Below are 20,312 nucleotides of genomic sequence, written 5' to 3'. Positions count from 1 at the left end.
CAGCGCTAAGAAATTTCCTGTTGAAAAGTTTTTCTTGCTTCTTCCTTCAACTTTTTCTTTCTCCGCTTTCATTTCTCCCAGGCCAACTTCGTCTTTCTCTGCAACATCATCCGTGTCCTCGTCACCAAGCTGAGAAGCACTCACGCCAACGAACCGAGCCAGTTTCGGTGAGCACTTCGTTCGCATTTTTCAAGCCGTAAAATAAAAAAAAACACTCCTGACAACACAGAAGGATATATATTGGGATGCTCTTCCCCCACGCGCGTCTCCAGAGTAAACCAGTGTGTGTCATGCGTTGCGGAGATATACCGTATACATTCGACTCTGATGGGCCGTGTTTTTCTCTCGCGATTTTGGCGGCGTGTGGCCATTATAAGAAAGCGGAATTTTTTAGTTCTGCTTTCGAACTATACTCCGCAAAACTGCTTTATTGTACTATAACTCCTTATCCTATATCTGGTGTCTAGTTTCAGATACCTTTAATTTTATTCATCGCTATCGCGGTCCTTTCTGCTCGGATCCGTCTCCGTGATGTTTGATTCTATCCCCTACATTTAAAATTCTTTCCCCTTTAAAACTCGGGACAATGTCCACGAACTCCACACGCCACAAACTTAAAATCCGCGAGCAGACATGCTGCACGGATTCCTTCTTAGCCGCCCAGTCTGGGCCACTTTGTGCAGGCCTCCGAACTGTACTTAAATGCACCCAAGTTGGATGCAGCGCAGCCGGAAGATGATGATGATGATAGCGGCAGGCAGGTGTCGCCACCTGACAGCTGTCAAGAGTACGTTCAACGCAAGATAATTCGTACACACGCGAAGCGCAGTTTTTCTTTGCGAGATTTTATTTTATTTTTATTATTTTCTTAGTTTGGGGAGGGGTGGAAGCGGCACACACACGAGGGCGGCCCTCGGTTGAGCATATCCGGTCGTGTGTAATGGAAAGTTCGCAGAGTGGGCTGGTGGGTCTTATAGCCCGTTTCGGCTTACACTTTTTGTCCCTAATGCAGCGCCGCCTGGAAAGAGATTTCGGTTACCTTCAAAATGGGCTTTTATTGTGTAGGAAGAAATATAAACCCGTCATCAGAGACGAGCCCTCGCTTTTTCAGCCGGGATGCTGAGCCATCTGACACCGCTGCATTATTAATTTGTTGTGTATTTCCATAATTTTTCTGTTAAGTATCCCTCCAAACCGTTAACAAACATTACAGTTGTCCAGGCATTATTTCAGCCCAAAACCCTGAGCGTTAGTCTCTTACCTTTTCTAACTTGCGTGCTCTTTATATTTCCACAGCCCCATCAACATGCATAGTATACAAGTACCTAGCTCTTGCGTTCCTGAATAACTTCTTTCTATTTTCTCTCCCTCTCACGTTTAAGAGACGAATTGAGGCTACTCAGTGCAAATTTTTTTGTTTACTTCTTTTCCTCGCAATTGATTTTCGCACCCATACTCGCTTCGTCACGGCCGAAAGGGGAGGCCTTGGGCTTCGGAATATTGTGATGCAGGAGGCACCCTTGTTCGCTAAGCTTTCATCGCCAATCAAAGCTGCGTAATGCAGGTTGTGTTCTTTTACCATTTGTTCAGTCCTGCCAAAGTTACTTCACATAACGCTTTTTTTTTCTGCTGCCGGTTTGCGAGTAATTAGGTTCCAGGCTGCATTAACCTTAGTTACTTCTAAACGAGCCTCCTCTGCTTTGATCAGCACAGGCTAGCTTTTTCTCGTTCTTTTTCTTTTTTTAACATTAATATGAAAGCGTCATTTTTTAATTGCTCTTTAGTGTTCTGGAACGCGTATTTATCATGCGTAAGCAATAAGAAAAAACGTATCTACCAAACAACAACGTGAAAGGAATGCGGCCGAACTTAGAGACAGCTCGTTAAGTCCCATTCTGGATAACAGTGTGAGCGCTCAGTATCTCCCCCCCACCTTCCCCCCCTACACACACACACAATTAGATACATTCTCCTTGGGACGCAGTATACAGCCTGCTCGGAGGCATCAGCAACGATGTCTCAGTGGCTTTGCTGTTGGGCTACTAATCCCAAGGTCGCCAGATCAAACCCGGTCACGGCGGCCGCATTTCGAAGGAAGTGAATCGCTAAAGGCTGCCGTGGGCAGTGCGATGTTCGCGCATGTTAAGGAACCCCAGGTGATACAGATTAATTCAGAGCCTTCCACTACGGCGTCCCTCATAGCCCATATGTCGCTCCAGGCCATCAAACCCCATGCGTATACCATACCATAACAATCTGTTTGGAGGAATTGGCCAAGAATCAGACATGTCTCAGTTGTGATCGGCAAGCCGCTGCACGCCTAGTAACCTTGCTCTGTAGTACTGCGGGTGGAAACGATGAGAAGTAATTATGTGCCAGATGCTGCGAAATTTTCAGAAGGAACCTGTGGCTGTAATGAGCTCTTGTCAGAAGGACGAAGCAATGCCTTTTGCCCCTGGCTATCAAATATGTCTGTACGGCATTTCGCTATAAACCACGAGCTCGCGTAAACAGAATAACGAAGCCGCTTCATCAGAACACGTGTGTGACCGCAGTCAGACTACAGACGCATACGTCCTGCCCACAAGGCCAATGAGTTGTATTTCTCACACAGCGTCTGATTCATGCTACCTACTGTGTCTTGCAACCCAAAGTGATAATGCTTCGAGGAGAGCGGTGTGCACTGAACTCAAGTTGCGGTGACTTTTTCCAGGCGCTTGGTGTCCACAAATATGACCCTCGAACTTCATAAAAAACTAGACCGACGGGTATTTGCAAACCACGAGCCTTTATCTGTTCTGTTGTCCAGGAAAGCCGTACGAGCCGTGCTGGTGCTGTTCCCGCTGTTCGGCATGCACTTCCTGATGACGGTGTACCGGAGCCCAGCAAACTGCGGGGCCTGGGAGGTCTACCAGTACATCAGCAAGGCGTCAGATGGCCTCCAGGTAGAACGCAGGATTGTTCGCTCCTCTTCCTCTTTCGGGTCGCGTGTGTTGGCTGGTAAGCCGACTGAGCACTTCGAAGTATGTTGTGCATTGGCCTGAGTCTAGAATGCTTCTTCCATTGCAGTTTCTGTGCAGTTGTTAGTGTATGAAACTGGTACTCCTAGTGACAACAACAGTTTTTCCTTTAGGTCTTTTTACTTTGTTCCTAATAAAATTCCCATAATTCACTTGCACTGCCCTTCACCTGAATTTTCGAAATATTCTGGCAGCATTCATGCGCCGGATATGCGATCAATATAAGCAGCCACGTACGCAAAGAAAAAAAAAAGCAGGACGCGGTAAGGAAGCACCTTTAGTGGCGTAAGAATGATTCGCCTCAAATTACGAACCACAAGTTAATATCAGTTGGCTCATTTTAAATGCCAAAAGCGAAGGAGCGGCATTTAAAACGCTCACTGCGTCGTGGGTCTCCGGTGGGTCACGCCGTGTATTCATGTTGTGCGGCAATGGATACTGAGTCGCGCGATGAATCCGTGGGTCAGCTCTGATTTATCAAAGAACATGTGAAGAGCACACATGCCATGTCGCTGTTGCCGTTTATTGGCGTTTCCAAGAAGTTGGCTTCGCCGTGGCTCCCTGTGCATTGCAACTCTGCCGTAACGCACCCAAGACAATTACAGGTGGCCCACCGTTGGGCTACGCTGCACAGGGATTAGGGCTCCGCAAATCTCCGCCGTAGTGAGCGTGTTAAGCACGCCCTACTGAACAGCTCCGCATTAATTTTTGGCCAGCTGCTACAAGCTGCACTGTCCACTATAGTTTCACGCTGATATGAAACGTCTCAGACGCTAAAGGCCCGCACAGAAATATATAAATCACAAGGAATGGGGATAAACCCATCACCTTCTCCAGAGATAAGACAGGACCCTTAAATGGACGCTTTGGATCTCAGCTTCAAGCGGCCTGACTAAGTAGCGACGTGCACACACGGCTCAGGTGATGACGTCAGCATACGCACAGCCGTCTATTATGCAGAAATTTAGCATACGGATTGAAGAAGCGCGCGCGAAAGACACCGTTCGCGGCTTCCGGTTTGACCGTCTTAAGGCCCAGCGCTGCCCGTCGAACCGTGCTGACATCAGTGCTTTCGAAATTCAACTAACCGGAAACTAGGGATCGCCGCGCAGGAGTTTTCGCTGAGCTAATTAGAACACCGAGCTACATTAATATGCTTCCGCAGGGCGTGACTGGGTGACGTGGCGCAACCGCCGACCGAAATCAGCTGCGCTCACTGCTGGAGAGATAAGCCCCAACTAACAAGATCCTTCGTGCACCTTCTAATGTGGAAGTTATTGAAGCGTGCAGAAGCCCCGCACTGACCCTGCCCCTGCGCGATGGGGAGGGCTTTAACGAAGCCGCAACGCTGGGTTGTGATTTAATGAGCACTTCACTAGCAGTGGAAACTGCTACCGCAACGCTGGAGTAGATTCCCCCGATTCCCCAGTGCCGTCGAAATGCTAAGCTAGCCGTTGAGCGGAAAATAATTGTATCAAATTCCATTCCAGGCAAGATTAAGGGACAATTAGACGCGCAGCTTGGGCGTTGTAAAATAGCCACATCGTGAACCGAGGTCCCGTGCCTTTTAGAGCTATCGCGTGCAGTTTGTGAGGGCTTTGAGCAACCGAGGACTGGAAAAACAGCCCATCCGGAGAGTGTCTTATCTACGTAATATGCAAAGGTGATAAATGCGGGTGATGCGCATTCCCTAGTCCGTCGGTAAATATCGATATCCTCTTCGACTGAGCTTTGAAACCAAGGGCATTCAAAGTACTAAATGCATTCTTTGTTCAACTTGATCACATGTGTGATCGAATTCAATCTTTTTTATTAATGCGTAAACATTGTATGGCTAGGTTTGCGTAGTTTGTCCGCACGATTACGTCCGAGTGAATGGGTTTATGCGAAAAAGAATGGTACCATCGGATAGAGCACCAAAAATCTCGTACGCGAAATCGGTGGGTTGAGGTGGGTTAATAACTTAATTAATTGAAGCCAAAAATGTCCGAAAAGTTGGCGGTTTCGTGTCATCATGAGCTTGTCCGCACGATTACGTCCGAATGAATGAGTTTTTGCCAAAAAGAAAGCACCATCGAATAGAGCATCAAAAACTCTCGCGCGGGAAATCGGGGGGTGGAGGTAGGTTCATTATTTAATTAATTAGAGACAAAAATGTTCAAAAAGTGGTCGGGGCCGAAACAAAAGTGGCGCCAAATTTGAAACGCCACAATTGTGGCACCACGTGACCGGAAGTGTCGGCGAAGCCAGCGCGTGGCGCCAAATTTGAAAACAAAGCAAGGCGCGAAGTTTGAAAACTCATGCTTACGCATTTCTCCAATGCGGGTGCCGCAGTAAGCTCTAATGTTTTTTTTGTTTGTTTGTTGCATAACATAAAAATATTTCTTTCTTCCCATATTCAATGCAGAAGGCTGATATTACAAACTATTATTCTATATAACTCTGGAAATGAGTTGACTGGTGCATGCGTCACATGGAGCCATTTTCGACACATTTTGTACCATTCATGTGCGCAGTTGGGAAGATTTTTTTTTTTGCGTATTTCTAAGAGAAATGGCAATCATGTTCTCTATTATGTTTATTTTTTTTCTTGCAGGGATTTTTTGTAGCTGTGATATTCTGCTATCTCAATGGAGAGGTAAGTGAAAAGTCATTCTTAGGCTCTGTTATCTATTTAGTAAAACTAATAATGTCGGCCGGAAACTAAACTACCACTTGCTTGATGAGTGAGGAAACTGTGGGAGACTTGTAGCTTGGAGGGTGACAACTGGGCTGCTGATAATATTCATAGAGTATTAAGCGATAACGCAACTAGCGTGGTCATAAGTGCAGGCATGACCTGCATGAATTGTGTCAAGTTATGTGGTGTTAACATATTCAAAATTTGGTTCAACTATCCCACAAGTGTGCTTACCAACTACGTTTTTAAATATACTTATGAATGAATAGTACACATCAAGCAAGGAATATTACAGGAAACCATTATTAATTAGACACGAACACAGGTGATATGCTGCACAGCCAAGCGTCTTATATGCAAGTGATACGCACTATCGGCTTCTTTCCAAAGTGCCTTTGGAAAAAAATTCACCAGCTCTTTGTTAGCGCAAACCCGCGTATTAGCCAAAACGTATGACTTCAACAAAGAGTTTACTATTTTGACACACCAGCACATAATCGCAAATCGTAAACAAACATATTCTGTTTGCATCGTCTCTTGGAACGTGTGTAGCCATAATATGTCGGTGGCTATATTGGTATCCACTGCTCCTCACCACCTCCCCCTGATACTTTAACGGCATGCCTGCTTTTATAGGCACACGTCGTACTGGCCATCCTTCGTTTTGACTCGCTACTATATAAACATCATTGGCATTTCTATAACCTTCAGGGAAACTCCCACTTGCCGGTCATATGGTAACACTGAGAACCGCTGGCTTCTGTGAGCTCAAAGAAAAAAACAAACATGCCTTCTCAATTCCTGTACATCAGGTAGATATCTCAAACTGAGGCTCTTGTTGCAGAAAGACGCTAGTAAAGCGCACCTTCGCATTCCAGTCAGCGTATTTCTTACCTACTACCACTCGGAACAAACTGTAGTCTGCTTTAGCTCTTTACAGCACTGCTGCATCACTCTGAACGGGTACTTTTTATTCCTAACAAAATAAGCATTTTCGCACCCCAAAGCCCCCAGCTTCGCTTTCCCAGGGCATGCATGTCTTGCACTGCTTGATTTGTTGCTTTCTTTTTTTTTTCTTAGTGCTAAACTTCATTCGCAGTGCCTGCAGTCACGTCTGGCTGTGTGTTATTTAGTTGCTTTTTCGCAAAAGCACCTTTCTTAATTACAATGTAGCACTAGTGCAATGGGTAAAGCAGCATGGCAGAGGTTGGGTGCCACCTGGTACGTCAGGCTAAAAGCTAGTGTGAGATGTGCACCTTATGACATGACCGCCTAGCAACAGCGCCATATGGTATACTTTCGTCTTGAAACCATTTGAATAATGCAATTGTGCTAAATTTTTCGTATGCGCGAAAGAATTACTAGACTTAGTGCAAGGTACTCGTGTACGAAGTTCCATCGTTATGAAGCCGTTAGTCATGAAGCCGAGCAGTTGAAGAGCCCGCGCTTCGAAGGAGTTGAGCAAAGCAAGGATTTGGTTCAATATTTTCTCAGTACTGATCAACTGTGGAAAGTTCTGTGACATTATTGAGAGTGATAAATCTCCATATCAGGCAATACTTTCTGTTGGGAAAGGCACGGAACTAGCGCGATATAAAGCTGGAGGACATCAGCCTTCTTTCGTTTGATACAACCCGTTTGTAAGCATGCACCTGTCCTGTCGGAAACACTCGCTCACAGCAAAACATTGCACCACGGCTATGCCTATAATTCATCGAAAAGACGGCCAAAGGCTTTCGTTTGCGAAATAAAGAACAGTGGAGGTTGCAGGATGTTGCCAGAGCTTAACCAGTTTGGCTCTCGCTTCTGAAAGATCCGACAATTTTCTCAGCTGTAAGCGGTCCGTTATTCCAAATTCACAGCTACTGACAGAAGTATAGGATCAGTATATCAGAAACACAAGGACACATGTTTTGCGTTGCATGCTTCTCTGTGAAACATTCACTGAGCCACAGATCGGTGCCGACGGAATGGTTCCGGGAGCATCCACGGTGATTAACGCGCTCCTGTGTCCCCGACAGATTCAGGGCCAAATCTCGCGGTCCATCGAACTGATGAAATTGGAGTCGTCGCTGGGCAGGGCGAGCGACCGGCGGCGTTCGACGCGCACCCAGGTCCTAGCTTGCTGAGTGGGCGGGGCCTCCGCATCGCTCGCCCCGCCGCCGGCAGGGCGCCTCCGACGTCGTGGCTGCCAGCTAAGCGTGCTCGGCCTTGCCCTCACTTCCCTCGGCCGTGCTCCGTGAGTGCAGCGCCATTCGCTTCCCTCCTCCCCCACGTTCCGTGTCTGCATGCTCTCTCTCTCTCAGCCCCGTTTTTTTCCCGCCAGGTCTATCGTTTTTGAAGGAGATATTACGCTGTGCACAATCTCCGCCCCTATCCTGTGTCCTTGATGTCCTTGACTGCAGATGTCTTCTAAGAAATGCGAGGCGTTTGCTTGTGGCATCTTGGTGGGCACTGTTGTGCAGACCCTCAAAAGCGGATTAGGCTTCATAGTGTCCTGTTTCGGCTGCCGACTTCTGCTTGGTTCCTGCGCTGGAAAAGTTGCACGCGATACCAAGAGTCAGTATCTTAGGACCTTTGCCGTCGCGCCTGAAGAAGGATAGCTTTCACTGGAAAGTTAGCCATACAGTTCCTTCTTTTTGTACTGTCCTCGACGGCGACTGCTTAAGTGTGTACTGTGAACGCTTGGGATTAAACTCGTGCTCTGATACTTCAGTTGGCATGATATCTCAAAACGAAACAAGTCTGTACTTCCCAAAGATATCCTCTGCAATCTTCGATGCAGCAATTCTAGTGACTGATTGTTAAGTATTGGTTAAGCCACAAGCACACGCCTCTGCGGCAGCATGTCTATCACACCTGCCGTTTTGATAATGTGGATGTGTTGACTGCCTCTGTCCTTTTATTGTGCGTCTTCATAAAACGATGTGGCGCTGTTGTTAGGCAGTAAGGCTTGTTTCCGTTTTAACAAAACTTTTCGCATTATTTCATTTTATTCTCCTCAAAAAATTGCTGCCTTATGGGACTGCTTGCACGAGTGCTTCAGTGTCTGTTTGCATGCTCTTCGGACGGCTCTGCCAAATTTAGCATGCCCTCTTATTGATTGGCGAGTTTTAGGCACTTTCTTGCCTAGAAGTCGTTCTGTATGCTAAAACAGCGCAACCTGGAAAGGTTTTCAGTTCTTCTGCAATTACGATTTTATTGCACATCATCCAGTATTCGCATGACCTCGAGAGGTGAGGTTGCTTTCACTCCAGCCATGTTCAAAATAACTAACCTGTAATAAGGTGGTTTGGTGAGCTAGTTGGTTCATGATCGTGTAACTGAGCAGCAGAAAAAGAACAAGGACGTTGAATAAACGTACAGACGAGGACGATGCTTCGTCCTCGTCTGTACGTTTCTTCAACGTCCTTGTTCTCTTTCTACTGTTCAGTTAAACTAACCTGTATGAATGAACTGCAGCCCTCTCTCCGGCACATAGCTTTTATCTCTGCACATATCTGCAGATAACTGCACACATTCCTGTAGGCATTTGGGCCACAGTGTTTCAAAAAGGAAAGTACTCTAAACCTACGTCGTTATGCTTACTGTTTCTGACGCTATGCAGATGAATGCAACCATACACGTTGTATTCTTCTTTTGATTAATGAACAACACAAAGGGTACAGCAGAACCTGTGGTAGCAATACTTGGTACTGACCTTGGGTGCAGAAAATTCTACCAGAAAGATTTTTTTTAGGAGTACACAGACTACTTTTGCTAGTAACATGGTAGCATGGACTGCTTAGGTATCTGCACTGCATCCTGTATAAATTCACTTGAAGCAGGCATGAGTTAGACGGAGAAAGTGGAAGGTGTATATAGCCGAAACGTACAATCGCTGATGTGTAACCGTTAATGGGCATCCGCTCCAAACCTTGTTGTAAACACAAATAAAAGATTCGCTCGTCAATGAGGGCGACTCAAGACGACCAAGTATTTCGCCCTCAACTTTCCTTTCGGAAGATACATGCCAGCACAAGAGTTACAGATTTTCAAGATTTACAGTCTATTTAAAATTCTTTCTCTATACATTTCGTCAGATAAAATGCTGCAGTGAGTTGGCCCGTGTGTTTTAAAACTCCACAGCTTTCTTTGGAGTTCAAACATTGCTACTCGTAGTTTCTCTTCCTGCAACGCTCTTTCACCATATGCTTTGTTTATATTCACTTAGCATGAAAAATAGCCCTGTTTCTTTGTATTATCATCAATTCTAAGCGCTGTGCTTTATTGCTACATGGAATAAAACAGCCGTCTGCAGTACTGTGCAGAATATATTGCCTCATAAATGTTCGAAAGCATGACCCTTAGCAAAGCATATGTGCCACACTGTCACTCTGACATGAAACAACTTTAGTTTTCCTTTTGGTAAAATGCTTAGGGGTATCCCTCAAGGTGGAGTAGATTTGTAATAAGGGAGTAATTACTCATTGACATCCATCCAAGCGCAGCCATATGGCTACAAAAGAAACCTAAACAGCTTTCTCAGAAACTTCGCAGTTAAAAAGAAATTCATCTTGGTCCAAGGTACGACCCAGGGCCACCTTTCCCTTCCTTTGTAGCCGTATAGCTGCGCTTGGGGGGATGTCAATGAGTAATTGCTTCCTTATTAGTTCTCCTTTTATTTCGAAATCAAAGGTGCAGCTCTCCGCGAGAGTGTCTGTCGCGGCATGCTCCGCTTAGTAGCTGTTTATTTTGGTCTCATTACTCGGCGCAAATGCCTCCGGTTCTAATAAATGTTATGCCCGTTCCCCCTTCTTACGCGGCCTTCACAGGTGCTGTACCTGCTGCGACGTTCGTACGGGCGCTACCGCCTGCAGCGGGGCTTCTCGAGTCGCAGAGGCCACAGCATGGCCATGACCCGCATGTCCGTGTCTACGCACGTCACGTCGGTCGGCGACTCGCTCAACCCAAACAACGGCTCCGTCAAGAAGTACATCTGTGCGCGAAACGGCAGCACCGCGCTCGAGGAGGAGACCTGGAACTGACATTCTTGCCCGTCCAACTTCCTCCGACCCCCCTCCTCCAAAGAAGCGAGCGCTCTCCAGTTGCCGTCAAAACAGGACCGTGAAGCCGCTTCGACTGTGTACTCCAGTGTCAGTGTCAAAAAACAAAACAGCGCTCTTCTCAGAAATCGTCGCCTTGGAACGATATGCTACGTGGCCCTTTCGTCCGGCCTGGTTGTGTTTGTACTGATGTGTTTATGTGAGAGTGGTGAGAGACGTGCTTCGAGTTACCTTCAGTGTGCTACACGTTATCGAGGAAGACGTGCATAAAGGCAGAATGCTTCCCTTAGTGCTTGCGCCTTACAGCGAAGAACATTGCAAGAAGGACCCGAACACAACTGCACAGCGACCTTTTTTTTTCTTTTTCTTCGACGGTGTGTTCCTCGTGTGAGAAAAAGGTTAAATAACTGGGCTGCTCCGGCCGTGCTGACCGAACTTGCTAGCAGGTCCATCCATTTTATTTTCCGGCCTGGATATAAACGAACTATCCGAGAATGTCGTCATTAAATCATTCTCAGCCGGCTGAAGAAGAGTGCGACCTCGGAAGGTCAGGGTTCCTCTTAAGGAGGAGTTCGGTTAGTGACCATAAGGCCAGAGAGAACCCCTACTCATTAAAACCTGCAGTAAATCTCAAGCCGACGCACCGAGTGCGTCAAAGACGGTAATACTCGCATTTCAACTCAGGGCGCAGAAGATTCGTCACTCTGCCTCGAGCCAAGCAGGCCGCTACAAACCTCTTCGCCACCTGTGGCACTAAGTGCGGTGATGTGCAGAATACATTACACAGAACTAAATGAAAAAGTGCGTCGCGTTTGGCTACTGTGCTGTGGTCTACAGGGTTTGCCAGAGCATGTGTGGCTTCTTAGCATTGTACAGGCATTTTAGGTATCACTGCGCTCCGATGGTTATAATAACTGAATCTTTCTCCCGCTGTTTCCTTTCCCTTATGGGCAGTTGCCAACCAGGATTCTTTTCTAACAAAACTTCTTCCTTTTCTCTTTCTTTGTTTCTCTGTTCTGAAATCTCTGCTAAAAGTTATAGACGGGGAATAAGTTAACTGCATGAGTTGATTGCATTCACTGCTCCATTCACTTCTGTCCTTAAAATTTCAGGGATAAGGTGATAGCGTCGAGGATGCGTACACCCACCCCACCTACAGATTGTAACGCTGCTTTGGGCTCCTCTTCCTTCTGTCTGCATGTGGGCGCGTCTTTCACGTGCATTCTCTGCGTCAAGGCCAGTACTACAGTTATTCTCATACCCCTGTCGTCTTCAACTCGTACTTCACCCTTCTCCTCAACTACTTCAGGAGTGTTGCATCTTGAGAAATATGTGCCACTGCAGCGATGAACATATGAGAAACTTGTCTATGGGGAAGTGTCAGCGGTGCTCAAGAAAGAAAGTTGTGCAATCATTGCCTTTTGAATGCTTTGCCAGTGAATATGCGGTTCAAGCTCAGAGGCTTCTGTAACGCGTAGATAGAAGTCACGTACCGTCTTCTGTCGTGTGTTATCTGTATGCAGAGTTCTCGGTACAGTGCTTCGCACACCATTCCAGAGCACGCGAGCGGTGTACTGCGGACTCTAGTAGCATCATCTACGAGCTCTAAATGACAAGCTGATACAGTGCCCTATTATGCTTGTGGTAGTGGCAGCATGTCGTTGGCGATAATGGTAACCATAGATGAAAACAGGGCAGGGTTAATTGGAGAGACATGGTCGAAGCATTTGCCCTGCAGTGGGCGCAGTCAGGCTGATGTTGATGATGATGACAGCAACAATCTGCGAACCGAAAGGAGCTAGGAAAGCGCAAAATGTAATAAGACGCGAAGGGGGTCGCGGACGCGCGCTCAGTCCTACACCGTGCAAAAATATCAGGGCTGCTTCAGAAACATTTCTTTTAAATTGAGGTATTGCAGGAGGCAGCATCAAGTGAGGCGCACCCTCGTTCACACTCCTACGGCACGAAAGGCACTAAACATAGTCTGTCTCTGTGAGCTGTAAGATAAGCAACGACTGCGTGCTGCAATGTCGCAGTACTTTCGTACGAACCTGACTTGTCATTATAACGTGAGTGTTTTGAAGTTTTGCATAGATAAACCTAGAGTTATGCAGAAGATATGCGTCTGTCTTCTAAACGCCATGGTATCGCAATCAACAAAAGCTGAATCCTTGTGTCATGCTTTTGATCACGAGTCGACATTATGGGATTATAGTTTTATTCCGTGCCTTTTTTGCATGTAGCTTTGTGAAAAGCCGCACAAGAGGTGCTGGTTTGCACTTGCAAAGAGCGAGTCTTCGTGGTCGGTACCTCGCAGACCTGCGTGCAGTTGCATTCACTAAAAGCTCAGCGTTCGCAGCCATGCTTCTCAGCGCAACAGTGCAGAAATAAAACGAGCTTTCGGGCGAATTGGTTTGATTCTTCAGACAAATCTGTTGAGCGACAACCATGTTCACATTAGGAAGACACTCACACTGGGATGAATGTTACACTGACAAATGGTTAATTGTAAGAAAGCAAGCTGAATACATGACCGCCCGCCACTGTGGCTCAGGGCCTTTGGACTTCGGATGGTGATCCCAAGGTCACGGGATCGAATCCCCCTCTCGCCGCGACTACATTTCGATGGAAGAGATACGCAAAAGCGCCACACTGCTGTATGATGTCAGCGGCCGTTGAGGAACCAAAGGTAAATTTAACTAATCCGGAGCCCTCCACTGCAGCGCCCTTCATAGCCCATGTGTCGCTTCGAGATGTTAAGCCCTAGATACTAATACCAATGAATATAAGACCTGCGTTGCACATGGGCAGACAGACATTATTTGGCTTTGTTTAGACGGACCGCGCATGTGCAGTAAAGTATTATATTCAGTTTGCCTGCTTGCAATAAACCAATTCTGAGTGCAGCGTCCGTCCGTGTGTGTGTCCTGCTAATGTTAATGTGGTCTTGCTCTGCAGTTATGTCTCAAGCAATATTAATATATGTCGACGAAGCTTCTTCCAAGTCAGAACGGGGCCGCAGCGTTTTGTAGTTTTGCCACAGGGGATCGATAATCGCAGCAGATTGCTGCACGCCTCAGTATTGTTATGAGTATACGCTTGAGGGCGGGCTTTGTACCTACTAGATTCACACCTGTAGATTGTGTCCATGTTCAGACCGCATGTACACCCCTCACCACCCCATCCCTCCCCCGTAAAAAGCATACGGTCCAATGGGTATAGTTTTTACGGCAGTGTACAAAGTATACGGCCCAAGAAGAAGGACTCTGCGTCCTCAAACCTCCCAAGGCCCGCTAAACAGCTTAGAAGCAAACTCCTTGAGCTGTGTGCTTCTGAAGGGGGCTGTACGTCTTCGCGTAAGTCGCGGTTTACCTATCCCTCCCCAAAGCTTTATATCTAATTCAGGATGAAAGTGTAAATGTCAATAACGCATTGAGCGTTCCAGACAAGCGTGTGGTGTGCGGTATAGGCCCCGACGCACTTTTCTAGAGCGCTTGAACTGCGCCCTTAATTATGTACTCACTGACGACATTTGCCTGCCCTGTATGCTCAGCAGAACATTTTGAGCCATGAGAAGTAAACCGCGACCCGCAAGAAAACACACGCATAGCAGAATGCCCTTTCGAGCCCCAAGCCACTCGTAAGCGATCCCAACGCACAACGCAATGCACTTCTCGCGAGCTCTGGGAAAGTGTGTGGAACACTGTATGAATCGTTTACAGCCTCCATCGGCAACCTGCAAGGCAGCCTTCACTTTTAGATTCGTACTAACGATGAGTGTCAAGCCGAGGTGTTAGAAACTGCTGCCGCGATCAATCTGTCGCGTCCTTCTTACCCGCACCTTGCATATGTCCTCATGTATCCATTATTAGGAATGTAGCCATTCGTTCACAAAACTGACGTTATTTCCTTTCACTTCCTTTGCTAATAGTGTCGTTGGTAGATGTCACTCGTATCTCTAAAATCACAGACCCTAGTCCTACCCTCTCCCTTCTCGTCCCCTAAGATAAGTGCGCCTACCATAAAGACAGAACGGATTTCCCTTCCGCGAGGCTACATAACTTGCAAAAGACCGACGAAACAAAATATTTGCGAAAACATTAACCTTAACTAATTACCGGTTCGCTTCCATTTACACAAAGCTATAGAAAGAGGGAGCGGTATTTTTTTCCCGAATTTTTTAAGTCTCTTAATTCCTTCTGAACGCCGATTCTTTTGGCAGTAGCTTCGCATGGCTGCAGCGCTTAACTATACCGGGAACTCGCATATCACATCTCAAGCATCCGGTGCCGTCGACGAAGGAATGCTAAAAAAAGGAGGTACAAATACGGCAGTGTGCTTGCTCACTAATTGCCTGTTGTTTATGCTTCAGCGTCAAAAAATTAGCTTGTGCTAGCCAGTGAGACTAAGCAGAAATCTTTAACCGAGACATGTAGTTGAGTGCAATTGAGTGCAGTTGAGTGCAGTCGCCTGCTTTGAATGAATGAAGTTCTGTGCGATTAGCCCGAAGGTTTGCCTCCTTTGAATATATGGTGGAAGCTCTTCAAATGTGTTATATTCTTCTATTCAATGTTTGTACGCGCGCGGTCGTGTTGTACAGCACTACGCGAGCGTATCCTTCTGTAACATATGTGCTTAACGTGAAAACGCGGTAGCTCTTGCAGGCACTCTTTCAAGAAACGTAAACTCTGTCTTGTTCGCTCTATTTTTCGATGTACCTACAATATTGTATCCGACGAATTTTCGAATTCCCTCTTTCTCTATTCATAACCATTTTTTTTTTTCTAATCTCAGCAAACGTATGAAATTACCCTCTGTCTGTCCTTGACATATTAAACTGTTATTTTTTTGTTTACAATGATTCTAAGACACCGCATTCACCGAAGGCACCTGAAATACAAAGCCGTTTTCCCGCCATATTATGCAATCCACTCCTGTGAAATCATTCTCCATCTTCATTAAATGCGCTGTGCTCTCGCATTGTACTACAACATCAAGTCTGAGTTTTGCTGGTAGCGGCCATCATGAGAGCATCAGGGTCACATAAAACATGAACTTCGGTTGTGGTGCCCTCCAAAATTTATTAAGCAAAAAACTCCTCCTCAATCTGAATAGATGGCAAACAAATGGCCGACTGCTTTTTCTGTAACGCTACACATGCACTCAGGTCAAAATTTCGCCTTGCGCTTTTCTTACCAGAGCGAAAATGAGCGTAAGAACTTTTTTGTTCTGCTTGATGATTTCACGCTAAGATTGCTGTTTTGCCAGAAAGGTGTTTCTATGCTCAAATATTTCTCTTTCTCAATGTCTACAGTGTTCATGTTTGTAATATTTTTGTGACCACACAAGGAAATCCGCATGCAGGTTATGCACTGGGATTCAACTTTTCACGGAATGGTACTGTTGTCATGACGCACGTCGACTAACATAGAACTCTGCAGCCTCCCAGAACCCTGCACCTCGCATCTGGGTAGGAACCAGAACTACTCCCACATCCCGCGGCCTCAACTGTTGACCGTGCTGTGATACTGAAGGTCATGAAAATCCCTCTCTCTCAAAGCAAGGCTACAGCATCTTCGCTGAGGGGGTTTCATATTTATCAAGATATTCTCTTTTAATCAACGCCACGGTCAAATGTTTGCGACGTCACCGTTTCATTCATCGCAATCCCGATGCAGCTGGTAGCAATATGGATCATCAGTCCTACTCTTCTGTTCACAATTATTTCCGGAGAATTAGTTGATGTACTGTTCAAATAAAAACTGAACCAAGTATCCTGAAATATCCCGTAACTTTTCATTATCAGTTACACATTCGCATGGCGCAGCAGGGAGGCTGCGGACCAAGACACACAAGAAAAATCCCTAACTGTACTCTCTAGTGTCAACGCGAAAAGTATTCACCAAAGTAGCATAATGCCCTCGCCTCTTCCGCACAAAAGACACTCTTTTCAAGACGTTAGAACGAAGGCCCATGAGGAGCACCTCTTCAAAGGACAACCGGTCAGTACGGCAATGCTGCGGTTTCATTTTTGTTTCGGAGAAGCCACGTGGTCTAGCAGTGGTCGCTGAATTTTCTTTTGTCGCCATGACAACTTAACAGCGACGGCGATGACACCGAAAACTCCTCAATTCATTCTGATGCCGTTATGACGGTGGTACAGGCACTGAAATAAATAAAAGTGGACTTAAAGGCTTCTGACGATACCTTTGTGACGCGAATCGGGGATGCAATTTCAAAAAAAAAAACAAAAAGAAACTTCACTTGTATACGACGGAATTCACTTACCGATATATGTTTTACGAAGAGAAAGATCACTTCCAACAAATTACAGGAGTTCGTGGCAGCAATTAAGTCTCCCAAGAATTCTAGGCAGAGGAAAGATGGAAACCGTTTCGACGATCATGGTGCAAACAAGCTGTGATTAGTATCCATTCTTCCCTTAATCAACAGCGGAAGAGCACTCCTGAATGAAGGCTCCTCTCACAGGTTTCCAAATAACCTTGTCCTGAACCTGCCGTGACCACTCTGTCCCAGCCAGCCTTTCACATCTCATTTCCCCATTTGACTCAGCCTCCCCTTTCTGTGGGCACACTGAGTTCTTTCGAAATACGCGATGTCATCTTAAGCACCACCTGCTGTCTTTTTTCCGTCGTCACACTGCCCCGCCCAAGTGAATCTCAGCCTTTTAATTTCAGCACGGACATCATTACCTGCCCTTACTTTTGCCATCTATGTTGCTTTCTGTCTCGCAGTGTTGCCCCTGCGATAAGGTAAGGTAAGATAAGGTAAGCTACGGTACTATGTGATGTGGTGTGGTGTGTGGGGTTTCATGTTTCGACACGGCACTTGGACTGGTGCTTATTAACACATATGGTATGGTATGGTATGGTATGGTATGGTATGGTATGGTATGGTATGGTATGGTATGGTATGGTATGGTATGGTATGGTATGGTATGGTATGGTATGCGTGATTTAACGTCTAGACACAGTGTTTCTTCACACACTTACCCAGACAGAGAATGATAGCTTACACACACTCGAAGTATAATGGCTGCACTTGCAACCAGTCAATGATCCTTCGCTCCATCAGAAAAGTACTTACAAGACTCTGTTTTCTTTCTACGAAACTGGCAGTCAGGTAAAAAAAAAAATGAGTTGACGCTTAGGTAGCGATGGAATATCGAGCGTTAATGCACCTAACATAGGTCGCCGATTCGAATCCCTGCCGCGAGCTAGACTCTAACTTAACTAGTAGGTTTATGCTGCACGAAACGCGAAATCGTATGCCACCACCTCGAAACACTATTCGATAAACGGTTTATCCGCGGTGTTCATGTGAAGATTCATAAATACATGGAATTGGGGGTACATAGGCCGCCGGATCGAATCCCTGCCGTGAGCTAGGCTCTAACTCAACTAGTAAATTTATGCTGTAATCATGTGACATCATCCGGAACATTAAGCGGCAAACGGTTGGCCCACAGATTTTACACGAATGTCTGTACTAAACGGCCTGACTTTGACTCCTGCCAGACAGGGATATATGTATATACCGGATCGACATAGTTTAGTTTCGTGTTGTGGCGCTCGGGCAAAACGCTGCCGCCTGTAATTATTTTATTCGATTATGTAACCATTTCGGTTGCCGTGACAAACCACTGGGTACAACGTCCTTGCTATGGAGGTAGCCACCTTGGGTTCTATCCGTGTAATCAGCATAACTCGGAGGCTCGAAACGCGAACAGCAGAGCTAACACTCTCAACACGAATTTGTCCCTCATAGCCTGAGTCGCTTTGGGACGTAAAACCCCAATAAACGAACAACTCTCATAACCAATATTGCATGAAGTTGGTAACTAAACAGTGATTCTTTTGTTAACGATCCCCGTCCTAGCTTCAAAGGCCCCTACTACTTCATATTACGTAAAGGTGCGTCAACAGAGCGGTACGACCTTTATTTTCCCCTTTATTTCTGTACCAGAGGTACTGCTTGTTCAGGTCGCGGACGAGAAGCTAACCGTAACGCTTAATGGAGGCTTCTTCCCTGCACATGGCGAAAAAGGACGCACTCGCTATAGAGCGCTCGTTTTGAGCGAAATCCAGAGACGTACAACTGCTGCTTGCTTATTTCGTTATTGTGCCCGGCAACCTTGACCACGCGTGAGGTCGCTGCAGTAGTCCATTTTCCGCTCGATTAGCTGCTCAGACTCCGTGAAGCCGGGCTAAACACTGCGAGTGAAGTGAACAGTTGACGATTCGGCCTTCATACGTAAATGCTTCTGTCGGCCGACAACACGTCAGCTTAGGCAACAAACGTTTTGTAGGCCGGGCATCATGTCTGCCTAAAAGCAAAGAGCAAGATAACAAGCTAGCTTGCGATCATACATAGTGATGCGAGAAATCTGCGTTAGCACTAGGGATTGTACATTTGGCTTTTACGTTGATTGGTTTCCGACTGCGACTCTTTTGTATTTCGCCGGCGCTTTTTCGTTGCACTGCTGCGAAGACTTTTGAAGGGTATGGTATGGTATGTGGGATAGTATGGTGCGTGGTATGTGGAGGGTTCGGTTGGTGGGTGAAATTAAGGTACGGGGCGGAGGGGTGAGGTTGGGAGGGGGGGGGGGGGGGGGGCTTGTTTGGCGAGGTGGTCGGTGGTGATGCTTCTGCAGGGCGGAGGCTTCATTTGTTGAGGATTCAAAAGCCGCCGATTTGGGGGATGTCGTTCAAACTGCGAACGCAGAAAAACTGCGCTTTGCTTTGATAATGAGAACATTGGTAAGGGTAAAGCCATTTGCCGCTATGGAGCAGACAGCAGAAGCGCGAGTGCTGACCGCACAGGATAAGTAACTAGCCAATGGGGCCACTCTTCGGCACAACTCTGGGATCCAATCGGTTTGTTATTTACATGTACACCTGAGTTACCTTCGTTCGGGACAATCACACATTCGGGTGCATGGCCTAAGGCGTCCATCTACAAGTACTTCCGTGGGGTCGAGTGCATGCTCGCTGAGTGCTCGCTCAGTGAGCTTTCCTGCCTATATTCCTCCTTTCTTTCCTTCTTTAATTTCCTGCTTACTCTCTCTCTCTCCCTTTTATTTATTGTTTATCCCGTATTTCACTTTCTTTTTGTCCGTTTCTTTCACTCTGGCTTGAGGCTATTTATCTTGGCACTCGGCACAGCATTTCGTCATAACTGTGCACCCCCCCTTGAGCGCACTTCTGCAACCCACACGTTAAGCTGCCGCGAGCGAGTCTCAACGTAGCATTGACGCTCTTTTTCGGTGATCTCACTTGCACCCTCTCGCCTCTCTCTCACTTCTCCGTGTTCTCTCACTCTCTCTCATTTCTAAAACTTACGAGTTCGTCACCATGCACGCCCGACTGCCAGGCAGGCAGGCTCGGAGCGCTTCGTGTGCCTCAAGAGAAATCGCTCGCGATAGGCTCACCGACGCGCTCTCGGGACTCCGAAGACGAGATGGTGGCGGCAGCGGTGTTCAGAAACTCTTCCTTCTCCTCCTCCACCACCTCCTCCTTTCCCCCTGCGCCAGCCCCCAACCTGGCC

General features: G+C 46.6%; 1 protein-coding gene across 4 annotated transcripts in view; it reads left to right on the top strand.

Annotated features, from left to right (window-relative positions):
• Positions 1-16,527, top strand: part of LOC149343208 (calcitonin gene-related peptide type 1 receptor-like) — a 73,892-nt gene extending 57,365 nt beyond the window's left edge. For 2 of the 4 annotated variants that reach the window (XR_016283109.1, XR_016283108.1), the window contains 5 exons: positions 82-167; positions 2,810-2,945; positions 5,617-5,658; positions 7,722-7,939; positions 10,515-10,655. Coding sequence is in view for 2 of the 4 variants with exons in the window: in XM_089545757.1 (XP_089401883.1) it covers positions 82-167; positions 2,810-2,945; positions 5,617-5,658; positions 10,515-10,727 (477 nt within the window). In the remaining 2 variants the exon portion in view is untranslated. Of the gene's footprint in view, positions 1-81; positions 168-2,809; positions 2,946-5,616; positions 5,659-7,721; positions 7,940-10,514 lie in introns of all 4 variants that reach the window. The other 2 variants (XM_089545757.1, XM_089545756.1) reach the window with 1 other exon arrangement.
• The last annotated feature ends 3,785 nt before the right edge of the window (positions 16,528-20,312 follow it).

Source organism: Amblyomma mixtum, chromosome 5 (assembly GCF_055824585.1).
Source record: "Amblyomma mixtum isolate Tamu chromosome 5, ASM5582458v1, whole genome shotgun sequence".
In the NCBI taxonomy this organism is placed as follows: Eukaryota; Metazoa; Arthropoda; class Arachnida; order Ixodida; family Ixodidae; genus Amblyomma; species Amblyomma mixtum.
This window is presented reverse-complemented; position numbering and strand designations above follow the sequence as displayed.